Raw genomic sequence first — 25,415 nt, forward strand, 5'->3', positions numbered from 1 at the left:
GATTAACTAGACATGATTTAAATGTATCACCGAAGACTGAAAAGTCATCCATGAATACTTCCATGCATTCTTCTATCATGTCGTGAAAAATCGCCATCATACACCTTTGAAAGGTTGCAGGGGCGTTGCAAAGTCCAAATGGCATGCGTTTGTAAGCAAAAGTACCATAAGGGCACGTGAATGTGGTTTTCTCTTGATCTTCGGGTGCTATTGGAATTTGAAAATATCCGGAAAATCCATCTAGAAAACAATAGTAGCTATTTCCGGCTAATCTTTCCAACATTTGATCTATGAAAGGTAAGGGAAAGTGATCTTTTCTGGTGGCGTCATTTAATTTTCTATAATCAATACATACACGCCATCCTGTTACAGTCCTAGTAGGAATAAGCTCATTTTTCTCATTTGTAATGACAGTCATGCCACCCTTCTTAGGTACGCATTGAACTGGGCTTACCCATGGACTATCAGAGATTGGATAAATTAAACCTGCATCTAGCAGTTTAATAATCTCTTTCTTAACTACATCTTGCATATTAGGATTTAGTCTTCGTTGGCGTTGCACATACGTTTTATGACCTTCTTCCATAAGGATTTTATGTGTGTAATACGAAGGACTTATTCCTTTAATATCATGAATCTTCCATGCAATGGCTGGTTTATGAGCTTTCAACATAGAAATGAGTTGTGATTTCTCATTTTTAGTAAGAGAAGACGATATTATTACAGGTAATTCAGATTCACCATGTAAATAAGCGTATTCCAAATGGTTTGGAAGTGGCTTTAACTCTAATTTCGGAGGTTCTTCTATCGATGATTTATATCGATATCTGTCTTCTTCTTTTAGCATTTGAATTTCTTCTGTTGTTGGTTCATATCCATTAGCTATAAGTGTAGCTAACATTTCAGCTTCATCAATTGGTTCATTACCTTCTCCTAAAGAACATTCTCCTGTTCCTTGTAATTCTGGAAATTCTTCTAATAATTCTGCATGTGCATCTATAGTTTGAATATAATAACATGTATCATCTGCAGATTGTGGTTGTTGCATTGCTCTATCAACTGAAAAGGTAACACTCTCATCCTCTATACTTAGGGTCAGTTTCTTACCGAACACGTCTATCATTGCTTTAGCCGTGTTTAAGAATGGTCTTCCTAATATGAGAGGAACTTGAGAATCTTCTTCCATGTCCAAAACAACAAAATCTACTGGAAATACTAAAGTACCAACTTTAACTAGCATGTTCTCCATTATCCCTCTAGGATATTTTATTGATCTATCGGCTAGTTGTATGCTTATTCTGGTTGGTTTCAATTCTCCAAGGTCTAGTTTAGTGTATAGTGAATACGGCATTAGATTTATACTAGCACCTAAGTCTGCCAATGCTTCTATTGAACTAAGACTACCCAGAAAACATGGAATTGTGAAACTTCCTGGATCAGATAATTTTTCTGGTATCTTATTCAACAGCACTGCTGAACAATTAGCATTCATAGTAACAGCCGAGAGTTCTTCCATTTTCTTTCTATTTGAGATTAGATCTTTCAAGAATTTAGCATATCTTGGCATTCCTGAAATCACATCAATGAAAGGAAGATTTACATTTATCTGTTTAAACATATCCAAGAATTTGGATTGCTCTTCAAGTTTCTCTTTCTTCATTTTACTCGGGTAAGGAAGTGGTGGTTGGTATGGTTTAACATAAGGTTTATCCTTAACTGTGTTATCTTCATTAACCTTTTCAACTACCGGTTCTTTTTCCTTATCTTGATCAGGTTGTGGTTCTTGTGGAGTAGGAATAGTTTCATCAAAAGTTACAGGTATTTCAGGTGGTTTAAGTGTTGTACCACTTCTTGTGGTAATAGCTTTAGCTGTTTCATTCCGGGGGTTAGCATTTGTATCGCTCGGTAAACTTCCCGGTTTTCTTTCACCTATTAACCTTGCTAGGTTACTCACTTCTTGTTCCAGATTTTGAATAGAAGCTTGTTGATTTCTAAATGCTTGAGCATTTTGTTCATTAGTTTGTTTTTGAGATGTGAAAAACTGCGTTTGAGTTTCAACTAGCTTCGTCGTCATATCTTCTAAATTCGGCTTTTTATCATCGGTTTGTTGTGGTGGTTTGTTTTGAAAATTAGGTCTTTGCTGATTGTAAGTATTATTGGATACTTGTTGATTGCTAGGACCTTGTTGGTTGTTGTATGGAATATTTCGGTTATAATTCTGGTTTTGATTGTAAATCGGTCTTGGCGGTTGATAATTATTCTGATAATTATTTCCAGGCCTTTGGTTTATGTATGAAATATTCTCTCTTTGTTCCATTGTTAATTCAATACTGAGACAATCTTTTGTCAAATGTGGTCCTCCACACTGCTCACAACTAATTCGTATTGAGTGAATATCCTTAGTCATCTTTTCCATTCGTCTCTCCACAGCATCTATCTTTGCGGAAATGGAATCTAAGTCATGACTAGAATCGGCTCTAGCTGCTTTAGATGATCTAATGATATCTTTTTCTTGGTGCCACTCATGTGAGTGGGAAGCAGTGTTATCAATAATTTTGTAAGCATCAGTTTCGGTTTTCTTCATAATAGAACCACCAGCTGCTATATCTATGTCTTTCCTTGTAGTGATGTCGCATCCTTGGTAGAATATTTGTAGTATTTGACAGGTGTCTAAACCATGTTGCGGACATCCTCTTAACAACTTTCCATATCTTGTCCACGCCTCATATAGAGTTTCATTTGGCTTCTGTGTGAACATAACAATTTCTGCTTGAAGTCTTACGGCTTTAGATGCAGGAAAGAATTGTTTAAGAAATTTGTCAACTAAAACGTCCCATGTATCGATCGCCCCTTCAGGTAATGATTCCAACAAATCTTTGGCTTCTCCCTTTAAAGTCCAGGGAAATAACATGAGATATATCTGTTCATCCTCCACTTCTCGGATTTTAAATAGTGTGCAGATCCTATTAAAGGTACGTAGATGTTCATTTGGATCTTCCTTCGGCGCACCACTAAATTGGCATTGATTAGTCACCATGTGTAGAATTTGTCCTTTGATTTCATAATCTGGCGCATTAATGTCTGGATGAGTAATTGCGTGACCTTGGCCAGTGCGTTTAGCTCTCATTCGGTCTTCCATACTTAAAGGTTCCAGATTCTCCATAATTGAATTTGTTGAATCGGTATCACTAGATGATTCTGATTTAATGGTTCGTTCCTCAACAATCTCTGTTTGAATGATTGGTGGTTCCGGAGGAAAGTTTAATTGTTCAGGATCTATGAACCGTTCCTGAATATTCTCCGGATTCTCAATTGTGAGGTCGGGTTCAAAAAATGGATTATCGGAAATTTGAACTGAAGTACTTGGTCGACTGGATGACGATTCTAAAGAAAAATCAACGGCGGTTATATTTGCTAAATGTCTTGATCTAGTTACAGGTGGTGAACGTACAAAAGGTGATGAACGTCTTGCTCGGTGCATTCACTGAATATCCTATTAGTTTTTAAAAGGAAAGAAAAATTATAATAAGTTATCCAATTAATAGACTTTTCTGATTTTGCCCACGTTTCGAATAGCCAAAATATGCAGCAGAGGGGCAGGATTCGTTTGGTCTCAATATAATTGAGGACTGTTTGGCTCCAATAACCCGGTCCACGTACAAATCCAACTATTACTACGAACCAGAAAATTTTGATGTCTATTAATTTAACCACTCAAAATAAATTTTCGTAATTTTAAGAAATTTAGATAAGAAGTAGAATAAAAATCTATGTCCTAAAACTAGAATAGCGAGAAATAAGAAAGAAAAAGAGTTCGTCGAAAAAGGTCGAAAAAGAAAAAAATGGTTGAAAAATAAAAGGTGACGGAAAAAAAATAAAAGAAACTTATAAAAACTTAAAAATAGTTGACTAACCTAACCTTATTACTACAACTAACTTAAAATTATAATCGCAAATTGAAATTACTAATTGGAATGATAATTGATACATAGTAAAAGGTGTCTAAAAATATTAAAGCTTACAGGAAAAACTAAATCCCAAATGGAAATAACTTAAAAAGAAACTAAAACTTAAAAAGGCGTCGCAAAATTCTAAAGTACCTAAATCTTAGTCTAAAGAAAAAGCACTTAAGGAATTCTACGGCAAAGCCTAAAAATCTAGGAGTAAAAATAACTATAGCAAAAACTAAGTTTAAAATTAAATATGAGCTAAAAATACAAATATTACGCTAAAACGATTAAAAAGGGACAAAATATAAAAATATACAAAAAGTTGTAAAAATTACAATTTTTATAAAAATATTATTTTTATATTATTATTTTTTTATAAAACTACTAATTTTACAATTTAATAAAACTAATTTAAACAAAATAAAACAAATTAAATAAAAAGAAATTTTAAAATAAAACTTAATTATAATAATAATACATAATTAGGGTTTATATTAATAATAATTAATAATAATCCGTAATAAATGCTGAATTAGGGCTTCTGTCGGCGTGTCAGAAAGTCTCCGCGAGTCGCGGTAATTAATGCTTCAAACCCCGCGAGTCGCGGGGTTCAGAATTTCAGATCTGGAGCAGTTTGAAATTTTTACGCGTTTTTTTTTATTTTTTTTATTTTCTGTTTTCTGTTTTTTCTATAAATAAAAGATATTTAATAAAATTTATATTATTATAAACTAAAATAAAGATAAAGAAACTTATAAAACTTAAATATTAAAAAAAATACTTATATTTTTGTTTTTCTTTTTATATTTTTGAATAATTAACACGTATTTTTACAAAAACGAATTTTTAATAGAAGTAAGCTAAAAATCTTTTTTTTTTTTATATATATTAGAGTTGCGCTTCCGGCGTTTAAGAGTGTTCCCCGGCAGCGGCGCCAAAAATACTTGATGTTATGCGAGGTGTATACGAAATAGTTTATATTTTACTAGGAAAAACTATTAAATACGATACAATTTTACACAAGATATTTATTTATTTATAGAATGGATATACTTAAACCTTGCTACAACACTTATAGGCAGTGTACCTAATCGTACAGTAGTGTAGTTTTTAGTAAGTCCGGTTCGTTCCACAGGGAAATCTTTAAACAAAGCTCAACGCTATATTAATTTACTTTTATAAAAATACAAACATATATATAAGTAATATTATTATTATAAAGGGGGGTTTTTACCGTTTAATGACCGGTTTGTCGATTTTAAGACTTTAGTCGCAGTTAAAACCTAATGTAAAATATAAAATAAATACAAGACTTAAATTAAAGCGTAAAGTAAATAACGATAATGAAATTGCGAATAATAAAAGTGCGATAAAATAAACTTGCGATAATTAAAAAGGACGATAATTAAAAGTGCAATTAAATAACAATAAATAAAATTGCGATAATTAGAAGTGCAATTAAATATAAAATAAAGGAAATTAAATATGAAATAAAAGAATTATGCTTATTTAAACTTCCGTAATCATGATGTTTGACGTGTTGATTTTTGTTTTATGCCCCATGGGTTAATTGTCCTTTGTCCTGGATTATTTAATATGTCCGTCTGGTTTTTGTCCATAACAGTCCATCAGTCATAAATATAAAGTGCGAGTGTCCTCGTCAAATTATTATTATACCCGAAGTTAAATATTCCAACTAATTGGGGATTCGTATTGTAACAAGGTTTTAATACTTTGTTTAATGAATACACCAGGTTATCGACTGCGTGTAAACCAAGGTTTTACTACTTTGTTAACAATTACACCAATTACCCTTGAATGTAATTTCACCCCTGTTTTAATTATTCTAGTGGCTATTAATCCATTCCCGTGTCCGGTTAAATGAACGATTATTCGTACATATAAATACCCCGCCCATCGTGTCCGATCGAGTGTATATGGTAATTTATAGGGACGCCCAATTGTAAATCTTTATATTAACATTAACAAACTTTCATTTAGTTAAACAAATATAAAGCCCATTAATAGCCCATAGTCTAATTTCCACAAGTGTCGTTCTTTTGTCCAAACCCCAATTATGGTACAAAGCCCAATTACCCAATTTTAGTAATTAGCCCAACATCATGATTACTTTGTTTTAAATAAGCATAATAATAACTTAGCTACGAGACATTAATATAAAAAGGTTGAACATAACTTACAATGATTAAAAATAGCGTAGCGTTACACGGACAGAATTTCGACTTACACCTTTACAATATTCGCTAACATACCCTTATTATTAGAATTATAATTAAAATTAAAATATAAATTATATATATATATATATATCGTTTACGTATGATAAGAGAAGAAAAAGATTATAAATTGCGATCAGAATTCGGTTGCTTTTATTGGAAAAGTTGAAATTTGGGGCTCCGCGACTCGCGGCAAAATCCTCTTCAAACTCCGCGAGTCGCGGAGAATGAATTTACAGCTCACACCCTTGGAGTCTTTCTCTGCCGACGGTTTTATAATATATATATAATATATATATAATTAATATAATTAATTATATATTATATTATATTTATATGCCTAGTTAACTTGTAATTTTTAGTCCGTTGCGTCGAGCGTTAAGAGTTGACTCTGGTCCCGGTTCCGGATTTTCGAACGTCCTTGCGTACAATTTAATATCTTGTACTTTGCGTTTTGAATCTTGTACTCTTGTAATTTCGAGACGTTTCTTATCAATAATTGGAACCTTTTTGATTGTCTTTTGTACTTTTGAGCTTTTTGGTCGTTTGCGTCTTCAATTCGTCGAATCTGTCTTTTGTCTTCACCTTTTATTATTTAAACGAATATCACTTGTAAATAGAACAATTGCAACTAAAAGCTTGTCTTTCTTGAGGAATAATGCTATGAAATGTATGTTCGTTTTTAGCATTATCAAATATCCATGTGATAATAACTATTACAAAAATCATATATATATATATCTACTCATAGATTTATTTAAAAAATAATTTTCTTATCATATTTAATTCTAATGATTCAATTATCTTTTATTCTTTTCAATACATACATTTATGTATATACTATATATACATATATATTTTTTTACAACAATTGTTCGTGAATCGTCGGGAAAAGTCTAAGGTTAAATGAATGCAAATAAACAGTTCAAAATTTTTGAGACTCAACCTAACAGACTTTGCTTATCGTGTTGAAATTACACTATCGTATCGAGAGTTTGGTTTAAAATTAGTCGGAATTTTCCGGGTCGTGACAACCATCATTTGGCAACTAGCATGAAATATCTCATAAAATTACAAAAATATGAGTAATCATTCATGACTTATATACATGTAAACAAAATTACACATCCTTTATATCTAATCCATATACCAACGACCAAAAACACCTACAAACACTTTCATTCTTCAATTTTCTTCATCTAATTGATCTCTCTCAAGTTCTATCTTCAAGTTCTAAGTGTTCTTCATAAATTCTATAAGTTCTAGTTTCATAAAATCAAGAATACTTCCAAGTTTGCTAGCTTACTTCCAATCTTGTAAAGTGATCATCCAACCTCAAGAAATCTTTCTTATTTACAGTAAGATATCTTTCTAATACAAGGTAATACTCATATTCAAACTTTGATTCAATTTCTATAACTATAACAATCTTATTTCGAGTAAAAATCTTACTTGAACTTGTTTTCGTGTCATGATTCTGCTTCAAGAACTTTCAAGCCATCCAAGGATCCTTTGAAGCTAGATCTATTTTTCTCATTTCTAGTAGGTTTATACACAAAACCTGAGGTAGTAATGTTGTTCATAACATCATTCAATTCATATATATAAAACTACCTTATTCGAAGGTTTAAACTTGAAATCACTAGAATATAGTTTAGTTAATTCTAAACTTGTTCGTAAACAAAAGTTAATCCTTCTAATTTGACTTTTAAAATCAACTAAACACATGTTCTATATCTATATGATATGCTAACTTAATGATTTAAAATCGGGAAACACGAAAAACACCGTAAAACCGGATATACGCCGTCGTAGTAACACCACGGGCTGTTTTGGGTTAGTTAATTAAAAACTATGATAAACTTTGATTTAAAAGTTGTTCTTCTGGGAAAATGATTTTTCTTATGAACATGAAACTATATCCAAAAATCATGGTTAAACTCAAAGTAGAAGTATGTTTTCCAAAATGGTCATCCAGACGTCGTTCTTTCGACTGAAATGACTACCTTTACAAAAACGACTTGTAACCTATATTTATGACTATAAACTTATACTTTTTCTGTTTAGATTCATAAACTTAAGTTCACTATGAAACCATAGCAACTTGAAATACTAAAAACGGATTTAAAACGAAGAAGTTATGGGTAAAACAAGATTGGATAATTTTTCTTGTTGTAGCTACGTGAAAATTGGTAACAAATCTATATTAATCATATCCTAGCTAACTTATATTGTATTACATGTATTCTAATATATTATGTAATCTTGGGATACCATAGACACGTATGCAAATGTTTTGACATATCATATCGACCCATGTATATATATTATTTGGAACAACCATAGACACTCTATATGCAGTAATGTTGGAGTTAGCTATACAGGGTTGAGGTTGATTTCAAAAATATATATACTTTGAGTTGTGATCTAGCCTGAGATGTGTATACACTGGGTCGTGGATTGATCCAAGATAATATATATCGATTTATTTCTGTACATCTAACTATGGACAACTAGTTGTAGGTTACTAACGAGGACAGCTGACTTAATAAACTTAAATCATTAAAACGTATTAAAAATGTTTTAAATATATTTTGAACATACTTTGATATATATATATATATGTACATATTTGTTATAGGTTCGTGAATTGACCAGTGGCCAAGTCTTACTTCCCGACGAAGTAAAAATCTGTGAAAGTGAGTTATAGTCCCACTTTTAAAATCTATTATTTTTTTGGGATGAGAATACATGCGATTTTATAAATGTTTTACAAAATAGACACAAGTAATCGAAAATACTTTCTATGTTGGATTATCGAACCGAATATGCCCCTTTTTAGCTTGGTAGCCTAAGAATTAGGGAAATGGCCCCTAATTGACGCGAATCCTAAATATAGATCTATTTAGCCCAACAAGCCTCATCCGAGTTACGGATGCTTTAGTACTTCGATTTATTATATCCGATGAGAGTCCCGGAATGATGGGGATATTCTATATGCATCTTGTTAAGGTCGGTTACCAGGTGTTCAACATATGAATGATTTTATCTCTATGCAGTTTGCGAAATGCCTGATATAAGATGTGTTATAAAAATGAAATCTTGTGGTCTATTATTATGATTTGATAATATGTAGGTTAAGCCTATAACTCACCAACAATTTTGTTGACATTTTAAGCATGTTTATTCTCAGGTGATTATTAAGAGCTTCCGCTGTTGCATACTAAATTAAGGACAAGATTTGGAGTCCATGCTTGTATAATATTGTTTAAAAACTGCATTCGAAGACTTATGTTGATGTGTAATATTATTGTAAACCATTATGTAATGGTCGTGTGAAAAAACGCTATATTTTAGATTATCATTATTTGATAATCGTCGTAATATTTTAAAGGTTATGGTTTGTTCTAAAATCGAATGCAGTCTTTGAAAAACGTCTCATATAGAGGTCAAAATCTCGCAACGAAATCAATTAATATGGAACGTTTATAATCAATATGAACGGGACATTTCAGGGTAGGCCTTGGTGATCTTAGTCCATTAAAGCAATAAGCCCATTAATACTAACTAGTGTGCATTAATAAAACACTAAGCGTAATTAAGAAATCAACGAAGTTCATAATTGTCATTAAGAAGCACAATTAAGTTCACGTGGCCATAAAACACCAATTATGCCTAAAGTATGATGTGTACCAAGTACATAGCTTGTTCTAGACGATTAGTGACACTAACGGTCGTAAATGCATTCGAGGATCAAGTTAAGTAATTAAGCATTTAATAACACGTTGTAAGGTATTAACAAGAGTAATTAGTATGGATAATGACTCCGGAATATTATCTAGCTCAGTACGCACATATGCGCAGATTCGTGAAAGTATAAAGTATAAATATAAGTCGAAAAAGTCAGGTCGTTACACAAACAACCACCATCTTCCATCGGCCACCACTAGCAGCCACCAGACAACCACCGATCAGTCTTTAGGCCACCAGGTAGCCACCAACTACAATAGCACCAACACTAACCACTAAGTGCAGCCCCCTACAGCCGCCAGGGTCCACCAGCCACCGCTAGTACCCAACAAAGGCCGCCAGCAGTTGTCAGTCGTCCTAGATAGCCGCCGACACCTGGTAGACTACCAGAATTGACGGTTTTCAACACATAAGCAACACTACAACCACCATCCCAACATAACAAGGCCTACCATTCAAAAACCGAATCCTACCCTAAAAGGGTATAGAGCTCTGACGAAGCTCGTCGCCTACACCCATCCAGAAGAAAAAATCCCGCAAAGAATAGTCAAAGAAAAATCGAGACATACCTAACTCCAACAATCAGACGGAAGACCCAATGCAAAACAACCCCGACCAACAACCATCAAACAGATCCCATACTGACCTACCCGGAATCGTCGCCTGGTCGTCAGATCTGTGACCGGAAAAGCCATTCGGACCTCACGTCACCAAGAGAGGAAAGTGGCTGTTGAACTTTATTTCACGGAAAGCATGTAAAACCTAACCACCAGCTATTTAACATCCATTTATCATAGGTCTTTCCATTTGCATTTCGTGGAGATAAAAAAATGTGGGCGCCGACATTCACATATTTTTTTTATTGCATATAATAAATAATAGTAAATGAATATACATATCATGTAGTATCATATACACTAATCTAATATATATTTTAATTTTTATACAAAGTCATTATTTACCTATACTAATTAGCCTGAGCTTTCACTGTTCACAAGGGTAATTCAGTCTATTTGGTTATCTACCTATACTAATTAGCCTGAGCTTTCACTGTTCACAAGGGTAATTCAGTCTATTTGGCTCACAAGGGCATTTTCGTCTTTTCCCTTTCAACATCTACTAATTACTGTTTTAACCACAGTACGCCTCTACCACCAACACCGCCAGTCCACCGCCACCATCAACCTCCTTCCACCAGTGCTGTCACACGCCGTTCACCACCATTTCCGGCATCATCACCTTCCAAACACCAACAAATCTGAACATAAAAAATAACTCCACCAAGTAATTCTTTCCACCAGCAACCATCAAAAAATCAAACAGATGTAACAACGATTTGCACAAATGGGTTTACCTTAAAATCGCAACAACTACCACCTTCAACCAGCCGCGACAACCTCCATCTAATAATTTATAAATTACCTGAAAAAACCACCAGATGTAAACCCACACCAACGACCACGCCGATTACCGCCGCGGGATCAACCTTCAGCCGCAAAAAAAATATCAACGGAACATAAACCCATATCTGTTTTGTTGCTAACCACAAAGACCCAGATCTGTTGCGAATTGGCGGCGACTTGGTGATTTTGATGGCGATGGGTTTGTTGGTGATGACGGCGACGAAAGGAGGGAGATGGAAGATGGTGGTGGGTTTGGCAGTTATAACAGTGATTTACTAAAAAAAAATAGGTTTGGTGGTGGCGGATATAGGAGGGAGAGAGGGAGGAAGTTTGCATAGGGTTTTGTGTTGACTGAATTAATATACTCCGTAATTTGTTTCACGATGGTTATATTTGTATCATAATTAAACTTTAGGCATTTACATCTTTTACTTAATCCACTGATGGGTGACAATTGGGCCCTGCCCAATATCGCTTCTCCATTCTCTATTCTACTACTCCGTTACTCCGTGTTGTTATAGAATTATAAACATAAATAAAATTAACATTAAAATATAAATTATAATTATAAAATTATTATAAACTTTAAAATACAAAAATACTATTAATACCATAATATTTCAAGACATTTTTTTTTTTCATAAGATAAAAATACAAATCAGCCTTTTGTAAAAACAATCCGGGGTTAAGCGATCAAAACCACCAAAACCATCAATTAACCGACCGTCAACTGACTAAAAGCACCGATCGCTAACCGTCTGAAATTACCCCGCAGTGAAACGCGGGTTTAATTTCCCCGTTAACATACATATGAAATATATAATTAATTTATTCAAATTTATAATTATCACATATAACGTATTTTAACGTTTACCTTCGACTTTATAATTAAATAAGCCTTAATTCTTCGATATTTCAATATATCACTAAAAATATTATAGTTCTTTAAGGTAATTTTTAGAGCTGTTGTTAAAGTGCATACAAAAATTTGTTAAAATTTTGAAGTATGGTCAACAACATTAAAAACTAAAATAAACAGTTCAGAAATTTATTAAGTTCTTACCCTGGTAATTTAACATTGAAATTAAAAAGTAAAACGTTCCGTTGCGAAGCATGGATAACCTATTCACCTGTTTCAATACAAAATCAGCATTTGCACAAAAAAAAGGTTGATAAAAATATAAAAAGTAAAAACTATATTCGAGAAAAAAGATAGTGGCAACAAAAGATAAAAAAAAAAAAATACTGAAAAATTAGTTAATGAAGACATTTAAGGTGTGCTTGGTTAAAGTTAGGGTTTGAGTGATGAGGATTGAGAAATAAAATGAATACACATGCGTATTTAAATAAAATGAGAATATGCATTTCTTAGAGTACGACCTCGAAGTAGAATCCCAAAATTTCTTTCAAAATCTTTGCGAACAGCAGCTTGTTTCCTTGAAAAGTAACAACGCTTTTCATCATTGGCACTTGAAAATGCCATAACAAATTATGCCCATGTTAGATAAATCTCATCTGTTAAATAGTACCATCGTTTGTACACCACACCATTTACATGGTAAGGGACATCAGACATGTCTTCATTAAGCATTAAGTTGAACAAATCACTAGTGTTTAACACATTTAAGTCGTTGTTAAAGCCTGTCACACCAAAAATACGCATGCCAAATCTAGTTAACATACGAGACAACGGCTTCAAGCATAATAGTTGAGTGACTGTGATCGCCTCGCATAAATTGGCCTCGTCACACAACTGGACATTTTGCCCATACTTAGTGCATACAATCTATGCTACCAATCATGCCCGGAAAACCATGAATCGTTTCATGACCATCGTACAAACGTTGAATGTCATGCAACGTAGGCTCTCTCGTGTAGTCATTCGCATACAAATAAATGATGCACATTGTACATTTATGTAGAGATTCCCTGCCAATTCGTTCAGACATTTGCAGATACTCATCCAAAGCATCCAGTGTATAACCGTATGCTAGCTGACGTAGTGCGGCTGTAATCATTAGATGCGTACTAATACTACATTTGCCACGTAAATTTTTTCTTCGATGAAACCATTTAAAATAATACGGCAATGGATTTGCAGAGTAGCTTACAATATCATTCATAATTCTTAAAAAACACGTCGCCGCATCCGAAACCGTCGTTTGAAATTTTCATCATGATATTGCAACCCTCGTCAAGATAATCGTCCATCAAACGATCATGTGCTTCATAATGATCATGAGATATGCAACGACATGAATGTACATCATCATTTTAAGAATCAATATCATCTGGTAGGTTGAGTGTTTAGTTTGTGAAATCGTCGTGGGAAGAACTAGAAGATGACGACATTGCTTCTTGAATTATAAAAATAAATAAAGTGATACTTTGAATATTAAAGAGAATAGTTGAATAAAATGGTGAATAAAGTGATAGAATGTTGAATGAAAGTGGTGAATAAAATGAGAAAATGAATGGTAGTATTTATAGAGAAAAAAAACTAGCCGTAAGCCTAGATTTCAAAAAACCCACGGCTTAAACGGTCAAAAATGCCACCATGAGTGTTTTTTTTTTTGACAGCGATAGGGATCACAACCATGGGTGTTGACCAACGGTCTATCCTGGCGTCGGTTTAGGCACCGAGTGCTTTAGTAATGATCCATGAAGCAGTCAAATTGAGATCACAAAACTATACGTGTGAAACTTGAAATCAACTTCATTACTCTCACAAATATTTAACGTGTATTCTCTTTTTTATTTTTTATTTTTTGTTTTGAATGCATTTTATTTATCATACATTTTAACCCTTATAATATCCCATTATTATATTCTCATTATGTTCCCATTACTATCGCCAAAAACATATAATATGGCCAAAAGCATATAACAATCATTGTAGACAACGTAACAATGTGTGATACATCACTTTCCATTTAAATATATATGGATAGATGAAATACTAAAGTCTAACTCTGTTGTAAAATGTGAAAGTACACAAGCATGTGTTTCAGTTATTATGTGAAAATCAAAATAAAATTAAAATGTACACAAGTTCAGTGGTTTACTACATTCAAATAACTAAATATTTTACTGGTTAGCCATCACCCCAGCACATTATGCAACCTCTAGTAAAACACCTTTCACATGGCAATTCGGTTGCGGCTTTAATGTTCTTCTGAATCAATGGTAAGCTCAGTTCAAACCACACCAGCACCATCATCATCATCACCATCACCATCACCATCATCACCATCACTATCATCATTATCATCATCACCATCATTATGATCATGAAAAGCAGCAGAATCAGCATCATCATCACCGTTATGATCGACAAGAGAAGAGGATGCAAATTCGGAGTTTCCATTAGCAGAGTTAGACTCATGACGAGAAGCAGCGGAAACAATGGCCAGCTGTCCACTTAATAATCGGAATATTACGCCCTGGTTTATGGATGGTTTGATCAACTCAAACTGGTGTTGTGGAGTATGCTTCTGATTAAACCGACCTGGAATCTTTATGTCTGAGTTATGACAGTCTCCACAAAGATCATAACCGCATTTTTCTATGCAATCTTTGCACCGATATCTTTCCCCGATTATCGGACACATCTGCGAATAATCGCGTTCATTATTTAAGTACAGTTCTAGTAAAATTCCAAAAAGCAAGAGTGGGAACTTTTATAAAATTGTAACCGAGTAACAAATGTTTATGTTACACAACTTATATTTCACTAGTTAACTCAATGATTAACTTATAAAGTATACTATAAGTTAACCATACTGGTTATTAAATTCATGCTTAAAAGACCATACTGGTTATTAATTTATTACTGTAACTTAAACTATAATTGTAGTATATTATGCTATGCTCATTTTAGATAAGAAGAAATAGAATTAGGACTTACCCCACACATATCGCAACCAACACCTGCATGAAATTTTGAGCCATTACTAGCCCACCACTGAAGAAAGTTTTCATCGGTTGGATACGAGAACTTGGTACCTTGATCTGATCAACACAAAAACACTATTAGCATCACTACTTGAAAGCTTTTTCTATTAAAAAAAAAAAAAAAAAAAGGGCATAGAGGAATCTATGGGTGTGCAAAATCAATGTTGCTATATAAATCATCAATCAACCTCACCTTTGAAAGAATTAACAATACGGATCTGCTGTTGGCTGAGCTGTGTACTGCTTCTTCTAAGTGCATACTCTGAAGGAAATTGTTCCTCGAGGACATGATCAATTTCCTTGCAGACTTTTGGAAATCCACTTGGATGCCGACATTCACAAACTTGACATTTAATCACCCCATCTTCTTGAACCGTAATGCAGGCCTCACAATATACTAACAAGTAGTAATACAGTATTAATTTTTTTTCCAAAGAAGTGACATCTCATTCATGAAAACATATATCTAAATACCAAGATTGGAAAAGTCGCTAGAGGGAGACGAGTCGGTTGGGACTTTAAAACAGCTAGTCGAGTCGAGGTCGAGTCGGAAGTTGACTAACGTTGAATTTTAGTAATATATATTTAACATAACATATATGTTTATTACACATAAATATATCAATATAAATATGTATAGGGCACAATATCTAAGTATAAAAAATATTCAAATTTTGACCAAACTTTAACCAACTATGACTTAGAAAGACTCAGACCGACTTTGACCTGACTTTTTAGCGCTGACGGACTAAATAGACGTCTTTGGGCAAAACGGGACGTGCTAGTCCGGCCGAGACGGACGTCATTTATAACACTGCGAAATACATAAAAGCCAATGAAGTGACAGTAAACATACCATGACCACAATTAAGAGCAACAGGATGAAATAGCAGTTGCTTGCAAGCTGCACATAGCACATCAGCAACGGTTACCAGCTTACAATTTCCGGAAGAACTTGCACCATCAGAATTATTTTCTTCAGTCAAAGAGGGATTTACTGACAAAGTATCTTCAAAATTGTTATGACAAGGCTGGTCCGCAACGTTTGAATGTTCTAACTTTTGATCTAAATCCGGTGAATAGCCAAATGAGATTTGTTCTTGATCCTCTATACAACGTAACCACATAAATTTAGATACCAATTGTACAAACACTGTATATAGGTTATCCTACTAAAAATGAATAAATTACATAAACTGACAAGATATAGGTTACCAAGTGCTTGTGTTTTCCTTTTATCATATGAAATCGGATACATCTTTTTGAGTAAGTCGTCCAACATGCGACAGATGGCTGGAAAATGATGATACGGGTGCCGACATAAAGGACAATGAGATTGACCTCTCATATCCATAGATTGATGGCAACACCAAAAACAGGTGACATGGCCACAAACTGCAAGAGAAATATCAGTCGAAATAAATAAAGATAGTACTAAAATAAGACAACCGCAATATCCATTTATTTTTTAACCATTTCTTACCTAAAACAACTGGCTGGTATAACAGGTCTCTGCAACAGAAAAGAAATAACTATAGTTCATAATGATCATCCTCGACTTAAGAACAAACAAAAAAAACATAAAACTTATCGATCATTTCAACAGTTCAGATTTGGATGCATATGTGCTTTTGAATATGATCTATCCAAATTAGTTCTTACATGTCCTTGAGAGACAGGATAAAATAAGAACCAAATATGGCAATAACACTAAGAAAATTTGATATTAATAGTTTAAATGATAATTATAATATTACAAAATCATAAAGTTGACCAATACATATTTTATATCTCAATTTATGCATTCATACAACTTTAAGGCATCACTATCAACAATTTACAAGTTGTACGGTTATTCAACTAATTGCATAAATGCATCTTATCTGCAAATCTGTAAACTTTTTTAACATAAAATATTTGAAAACACAATCGAACACTCTAGAAATTTTTTTTTTTTTTTTTTTGCCATGGTGAGATTTGCTTGGGTGTTACAGTTCATACCGATATTTGATTCCTTATTGAAACTATTCCTTTTGCATATATAAGATTATTTTTAACTTTACACATTAACAGTAACACATTCAATTCAAAACCCTAACTTAAGCAGGAAAAATAAATTTTTAGCTGTGCATAAATTGAATCAAAATAAAGGTATAGGAGACGTTACAAGCAAACGGCGCATGTAAAATGATCAGAAACTTGCTCCAATTCATCGATTTCTTCCATGGCTGATTTATTGATTTGCGATTTCAATTCATATCTTTATCTCTGTGTTTTATTTAAAGGAACAAAAATTCAGAGCAGGTGATTGCTATTGTTAATACTGTAATACACCTTTGTGGGCCAGGCCTTTACAATATGGGCTTTCTACGGCCCGTATCTTTTCTTTGGCTCAACCTAAGATGCCTAGTTAGGATCTCTCAATAATAATTTTGTGGGATTATCACCAAAAAATCCATTTTTTTGAACTTGTTTGCGTGAGAGCCCATAAAAAAAAAAGTTTAACAATTTGCCCTCGCAAGGAGCAAAAAGCCTCTTGCTCCCTTACGCCTTGCGTCCTTGCGACCTTAGTCACACTTAAGAGCAAGGAGCAAGGAGCAAGGTGCCTCTTGCTCCCTTGCTCCCAGGTGGAAGCAAGGACGCAAGGTGCCTCTTGCTCCCTTGCTCCCAGGTGAAAGCAAGGTGCATCTTGCTCCCTTGCTCCCAGGTGGAAGCAAGGACGCAAGGTGCATCTTGCTCCCTTGCTCCCAGGTGGAAGCAAAGACGCAAGGTGCCTCTTGCTCCCTTGCTTCCACCTGGGAGCAAGGGAGCAAGAGGCACCTTGCTCCCAGGTGGAAGCAAGGGAGCAAGATGCATCTTGCGTCCTTGCTTCCACCTGGGAGTAAGGGAGCAAGAGGCACCTTGCTTCTTGCTCTCAAGTGTGACTAAGGTCGCAAGGACGCAAGGCGCAAGGGAGCAAGATGCATCTTGCTCCTTGCGAGGGCAAATTGTCAAACTTTTTTTTATGGGCTCTAACGCAAACAAGTTGAAAAAATTGGGTTTTTTGGTGATAATCCCTAATTTTGTTACTTGAGATTTTTGTGGCAATGGATATTCGATCTAATGAATATTCATTTCATTCGATTCACTAAAATCGGATATGAATGACTTAACATCTTATAGATGGATATAGATATGGATAATGAGATTATTGGATCGGATATAGACGAAAATTGTTATTCATAGATGATGCCGCTTTCAGTCGAAATAATTAAATATATAATTATTAGTTATAGTTATTTTACTAAAATTGACATCAATTATATAGTGTTATTCCATTAAATACATAATATCTTTACTTTTAGTTTCTCCAAAAATATATATATTTTCTAATATAATTCCATTGGTTCATTTCATTAACAACATTTATCTTATTTTTAAAATTTAAATATAATTTCATGTAACTAACAAAATGAGCAATGAACATACGATGCTTTTAAATTTGAATAAGCTATCGATTGACTTATAATTGTACAAATTAATAAAAATATAATTTTTGCTTGTATAAATGATTAATAACATTCATTGAAATATTGAAATTGAAATTGAAATTGAAATGAAATATATATACTAAACCTCCTCCCATTTTTGGTCGTTTCAGTTTTAACGAATTGCTGTTTTGAGTTTGCGTTCACACTACAAATAGTCCTCCAACTTTCGCACAAATTACACAACAACCCCTCAACTTTACACTTTTTCAGGGGTAAAAAACGTAAATTTATAATTTAATTAAAATAAAAAAACCTTACTCCACCCGAATTTATAACGGGCCCTATCTTCTCGCTCGGTGCGAGTTAAATTTTTCCGAGGCCACCGTTCAACTCGAAAAAATCTCACGACCCCAACGGGACTAACTATATGCAAAACGGACATCGTTAAAAAAATACTAAATAACGGGCCCTATATTCACGCTACGTGCGAGTTAAATTTTTCCGAGACCACCGTTCAACTCGAAATAATTTTACGAACACAACGCGACTAACTATACGCGAAACGGACATCGTTAAAAAAAATAAATATTTCGGGCTATATTACATACATATATATACATATACAAAACTAACTATACGCGAAACGGACATCGTATATCCAAATTGGACCGCGCGTCGAATACAACCGCAGCAACGCGGTGTCGGATTTTTTCTAGTTTTGACCAAACAAGGTAGAACATTACTTATATAATTATATAAAGTTAGAATATAATATATTTATATGCAACGACACAGCTTCATTATGACTAGAGGGGGCCATAGTCCATTTTTTAAAAAAATTGTCCTACTAGTAACTAGTTTACTTTTACGGACTAAATGAGACAAGTTATAGTCTCCTCCTCCCCAAAGAAAAAATAGAATGTGGAATGTGGATCAGTGTCATCATTTTGTTATTTAAAGCTTATTGAGTTTTTGGCATCATCAATAGAACATGTTTTATTTATTAAACTAGATTTAACAGCCCGTGCGTTGCACGAGGACTCTTCAACAAACAAACTTGAATCGTAAAATGTTATATCAATTAACGATATGATAAAGACAATAGCACGAGTATTGTTGTGGGTGAACTGCGTAAGTATTTTTGTTTTACACAAAACTCATAGATTAAAGCTACTAAATCCGACAATAGCAAAACACAAAATACATCACCGGCATTATTGATAAAAGTTGGTATGTGTGACGACCCGGGAATTTTCGACCAAATTTAAACTTAATCTTTATATGATTTCGATACGATAAGCAAAGTCTGTAATGTTGAGTCTCAAAATTTCTGAACTATTTATGTGAATTCAGTTCACCCTCAGACTAATCCGAACGATTCACGAACCCTTAATTGAAAATTGAAATGTACATATAAATAATTATATATGTAAATACTTACATATTATAAATTAAATATATTAATGAACTATTATGTGATTTAGTTATTATGAAAGATAACTTAGGATAATTAAAACTTGTTATTTAAAAACGTTTAATTTAATATAGAGAGTATATTGAATATGGATGATTTCGAGCATAAGTTGTCAACATAACAAGGTATTAAATGTATACTTTGAGTTTATTTGTATATCAGATATTGTTGGTACATAATAAAGCAAGATATTTAAAAACATAATTATATATATAGTAGTGTGAATGTATATAAATTCTATACATAAATATTATTATATGTATATTGTAGTATATATAAAAGGTATAAATCTTAAATATTCAAATGAGTGATATTATACAAAATATTATATAAATATGGTGTGTGATTACAAGTTAAAAACATAGTTATATACTAATATTATTATTACTTCATCATTATTAAAAATCATTATTATTATAAGTAGCAGAAAAATTATAATTATTATTATAATTATTATTATTACCAAAAATTATTATCTTATTTAAAATTTATCATATTCACTTTCATCATTACTCTTATTATTATTGAATTTAATAAATATTATTATTATTATTTGTATTTTTTTAATAATAATATCAATGTTATTATTATTAATATAAATAAAATTAGTAGTAGTAATTATTAATGTTAAAAACAATATATATGGGAACAGATAATCACACGTATCAAATCACAGCTATTTTATTTTGTCTGCTTTCTTCTTCCTCTATTTTTGTTTCTCTAACCCGTGTTCATGTCCTCAATCAACAACAATTTGAGCAATTATTATTTCAACATAAATCATTCTATTACTGCATACTAGTGTCAACGATATTAACAGCCGAGCACTCATATAATTCCACCATAGTTTTTTTTCTTTTTCTTTAAAAAAAACCCCATTTAGCCTTTGAATAGATTCAAAATGAATTGACAAGATGTAAAAATGCAGAAGTGTCTTAATTTATGTCGTGATTGTTTCCTCAAATCCTCAGGTCTCAATTCGCCATATCGAGTGCGAATTTGAAGAGTCAATATGTAAATTTAAAAGTCAACTGAAATTAAATTTCTCAAATTCGAAACTTATAATATGTTTCATGTTAAATTAATAATACATGAGTATTTTAGATGTAATTTGAAACACGTCTCGTGAAGAAATCAAGATCTGAAACTCTACAGATTATGAGATCCGATTATGTGTTCTTCATTTTTTTTTTTTATTTCAGCGACTGCTGGGATATATTTTTTTTATTTATTTATTTTTTTATTTTTGGTTACCGTTTGATTAATTACTCTCCACTTTGTTTTAATTGTTGTAAATTTAAGTTACAAAATGTTAAAAACTCAATCGTATCTTGTTTTTATGAGTGGAATAATAATTGTCTCGATCAAGTTGAATAAGAAGGAGATTAGAAGCAGATTAATACAGTTATATGTAAAAGAATTCGACATTAATTAAAAAGACAGGAGTGGTGGAGTGGTGTTGTGTGTTTCGGTTTAAGCGGGAGGTCATGGGTTCGTGTGACGATCCTTCCAAATCCCTTTGGACGAACACGTCATTCATCGATTTCATTGCGAGGTATTTGACCTCTATATGATACGTTTTGTAAACATTGCATTCTTTTGAAAAGGCACACCATAAATGAATATTTAAATCAAAGGTTTTCGACATCTGATGATTTTTACATATAGACAATCACAGTAAATAAGTTTACAATAATACTTCCATTGACAATGCAGTCAAAATAAGATACATGGTGATGATTTGGTGAATGCAACGTTTCCTTGATAAATATGCCATGTAAGACTCCATGCACATAGCTTGTCTAACATATAAGCAAACAGCGGAAGAATTCTAGGAAACCTGAGAATAAACATGCTAACAAGTGTCAACACAAAGGTTGGTGAGTTCATAGTTTTAATGTTTCGTATAATCTGTATATAAAGGTGGATCACAAGATTTCAGTTGTTTCATCCAGAAACGTTTATCAAAATATTCTACGAAATTGAGCACCCTGGTAACTAAACTTAACGTATATATAATTTATACCCTTTGTATAATCATCTTAATAATACACGCAAACCAACGTGTACGCTTCTCAAATAGCATACGTCCGTTAAAAGGCTAGTGCTCTAGCTCGGACGGGGATATCAAGCCCTATGGATCCATATACTACTACTCGCGCCCACCAGTTCTTATAACCGGCAGTTACTAGTTACCAAAGTTAAGGGATTTTCGGTTCAAACTCAGTGTAGAATTTAGTATGTACTTATATCCATTGTGTTTAAAATAAAGTGCATGTATTCTCAGCCTAAAAATATAGATTGCAAAAGCAATTAAAAAGGGAGCAAATGAAACTCACACATATAAATATTGTAAATCAGTTAATAAAGCATTTGCATGTATTCTCAGCCCAAAAATGTAGAGAGTAAAAGGGATCATATGAAACTCACTGTTTAATATTGATATACAATATTGTAGGAAAGCACGTAGACGCATCGGAGATGATAAACATGAGGTTTGATTCACAAAAATACCCTCGAACATTACCCATAATTTCCTTGGCAATAACCCATATTTTCCTTAGCTCTAGCTCGCTCGGAAACTTGTTTTGAAAATTACTTGGACAGCACTCCGTCGTAATATTTTATGTACATTATTATTTTTGTATCGCAAAAATAATAATACTAATAATAAAAATAATAAGATTAATAATAATCTTATTAATAATAATAATAATAATAATAATAATAATAATAATAATAATAATAATAATAAATAATATAATAAATACGGAGTAAAAATAATGAATTGAATCAGAAGCAGAAATCGCGAATTTATAGATGTGGCCAGCAAAAGGGTGCCATGCGATCGCATGGCTTCCCAAGCCATTTCCCATGCGATCGCATGGGAAGGTATGACAGCTCACAAACTTTTAACTTTTTGTTTGTCGACATAATTATTTAATATAAATATAAATATAATATATTTAATTTATATAATTAATTATATATTATATTAAATTTACTTGCATAGTTAACTTGTAATTTTTATTCCGATAAGTCGTACATCGTCACTCGACTTATGTCCCGGTTCTGGTTTTTCGAACGTCCTTACGTACGCTTAGAAAACTAGCAATTTTCGTTACGTGACGTGTACCTTTATCAAAAATTAAATTTAATCATTGATAACTATGTCACTCTAAGTGTAGCTTTAATCAATTAAGTGTTTTGGTTATTTGCTTCTATAAATCGTCGTCTCGCAGTATATACATATACATATGTATATATTTTTATTTATTTTGAAATAGTGTTTTACTGTAGCAAAGTTGCTGTAGCAATTCACTGTAGCAAAGTCAATTTCACTGTAGCAAATAGTGAATTTCGAAAACACTGTAGCATTTTTGGGTACTGTAGCAATTTGAAAATACTGTAGCAAATTAGTGTTTTACTGGTTCATCTTAAATGCTTTAGTTAACTTATCTATATATCAATCGAATCAATAAACGAATGTTACTATCGTTTACTAAATAACTTGAAATTATATATATGTATATATCTTTTTTTTAATATATAAATCAGTTTTTAAATACACCTTGAAAGTTATCTATAAATAAATTTTAATAATAAATATTTCAACTTATCATATATATTCAAATAGATATTTAAACCAATAAGTTTAATGTACGGTATCAAACAATTAATACATTGTTACCTTTTCAAGTTATAATATATATGTATCTATTTACATATAATTGTTCGCGAATCGTCGAAAACAACCGAAGGGTATTTAAATATATAAAAGTAGTTCAAAGATTTTGAGATTCAGTTTTACAGACTTTGCTTATCATGTCGGAAATGTTAATCATACAAAGATTAAGTTTAAATTTGGTCAGAAATTTTCGGGTCATCACAGTACCTACTCGTTAAAGAAATTTCGTCCCGAAATTTGAGTGAGGTCGTCATGGCTAACAATAAAAATGTTTTAATGACGAATATGAGTTGATAATAGAGTTTTATCTATGTTTGAATAATATAGATAAAATAATTCAATTACTCGAAGCGTATGAGAGAAGTTATCGTAATAGAGTGAAATGGAGAATAGAGATTCGTCTTATCTCTTGACGTAGTAACGATTGATTTCCGGAATTTAAGGAATAGAAAATCTTCATAATCTAAATAAGATTTGATTCTTCGGAATTTGCGGAAATTAGGATTTTCTTTGATTAAATGCGTAATCTGCCTCTATTGCTGCGTCCGATATTTTGCTATAAATTGACCTCTTCCGTTTCATTTATTTTCAACACTCCTATAATATTCTTTCTTATTTCATACATCCTAATAGATTGTGAAAATGCTTAATCCAGTTCTGATTCTTGATATTTTCCTGGCTATCGTATCCTTCATTCTTCTTTTTCATCTGCCACCAGAGGAAGTTATTTTCTTCTACTATTACCTTGGGGTTATAGTGTTTTTCATTCTCCCGTGTCTTTATATTGCTATACGCATTGATATACACGGTTTGTAATTTCGGGGTTGTTATCGGGCTTTATATTCTCCATTATATTTCGGCGCTTCATGCTTTCGTTTTCTCTTCCCGACCTTAAGTTAAGCGAATAATGGTCCAGAATTCGTAGCTATTCATTTCGGAATGAACATAGTTAATGTTCTAAGAAAGAAATTGTAATGGCACGATATTGATTTGTCAAATTATCAGAATATCTGGAAAAGACCGAATCATCAAGAAAAATATTTTCTTGATATGTTTAGAGGTTAAATAGAATGAAAGAGTTATGTAACATGGTTCATGATGAGGGTATGATCTGAGAACCTTTATCACGTTCCATTAGAAACTCAGCATGCCTTACTGTAATATAATCACGTTAATCAAGTGTCATTATATTATATTAACTCATGCTTCAGCTCCCAATACTACTTCAAAAATATTCATATTTTAAACTCGAAGGTTTTAGAATTTAGAAACTAAAATAGTTTCTTTTATGATGTAACACAGATATCATAAGGAGAAAATTGATTTCCGATAAGAATGATTATGGAATTATCTCCAGAAATATGGAGGATATTTATAATGAAAGATATGATGATATCTTAGAATTTCTAATATTTAAGATAAGATCATGATGAAGAATATTGTCCGCAAAGGTTTTAGAGTAAGGAGCAAGGTATTCGCTAATGATTTC

At 32.6% G+C, this 25,415-nt stretch overlaps 1 protein-coding gene across 2 annotated transcripts; it reads right to left on the minus strand.

Annotated features, from left to right (window-relative positions):
* Positions 1-14,297: 14,297 nt before the first annotated feature.
* LOC139843722 (E3 ubiquitin-protein ligase PRT1-like) lies at positions 14,298-17,571 on the minus strand. Of its 2 annotated transcripts, none has more exons than XM_071833865.1 (7): positions 17,462-17,571; positions 16,778-16,806; positions 16,510-16,689; positions 16,151-16,402; positions 15,488-15,691; positions 15,248-15,351; positions 14,298-14,951 (listed from the first exon to the last, which is right to left on the minus strand). In XM_071833865.1, exons 1-7 carry the CDS (start codon positions 17,518-17,520, stop codon positions 14,538-14,540), a joined length of 1,242 nt encoding a protein of 413 aa, XP_071689966.1. In that variant the 5' UTR covers positions 17,521-17,571; the 3' UTR covers positions 14,298-14,537. The 2 variants fall into 2 exon arrangements, with proteins under 2 accessions (XP_071689966.1, XP_071689969.1); XM_071833868.1 differs by having other exon boundaries at positions 17,457-17,548.
* Positions 17,572-25,415: the final 7,844 nt, after the last annotated feature.

This window comes from Rutidosis leptorrhynchoides, chromosome 4 (genome assembly GCF_046630445.1).
Source record: "Rutidosis leptorrhynchoides isolate AG116_Rl617_1_P2 chromosome 4, CSIRO_AGI_Rlap_v1, whole genome shotgun sequence".
Taxonomy (NCBI): domain Eukaryota; kingdom Viridiplantae; phylum Streptophyta; class Magnoliopsida; order Asterales; family Asteraceae; genus Rutidosis; species Rutidosis leptorrhynchoides.

Bases quoted from the DNA above. Each gene is read 5' to 3' on its own strand.
- LOC139843722 (XM_071833865.1), bottom strand. From the start codon at position 17,520: ATGGAAGAAATCGATGAATTGGAGCAAGTTTCTGATCATTTTACATGC. The intron at 16,807-17,461 runs GTAACGTCTCCT...TTTCTGTTGCAG, and splicing joins TTTACATGCGCCGTTTGCTT to AGACCTGTTATACCAGCCAG. The intron at 15,692-16,150 runs GTATGTTTACTG...ACTACTTGTTAG, and splicing joins TGCTCTTAATTGTGGTCATG to TATATTGTGAGGCCTGCATT.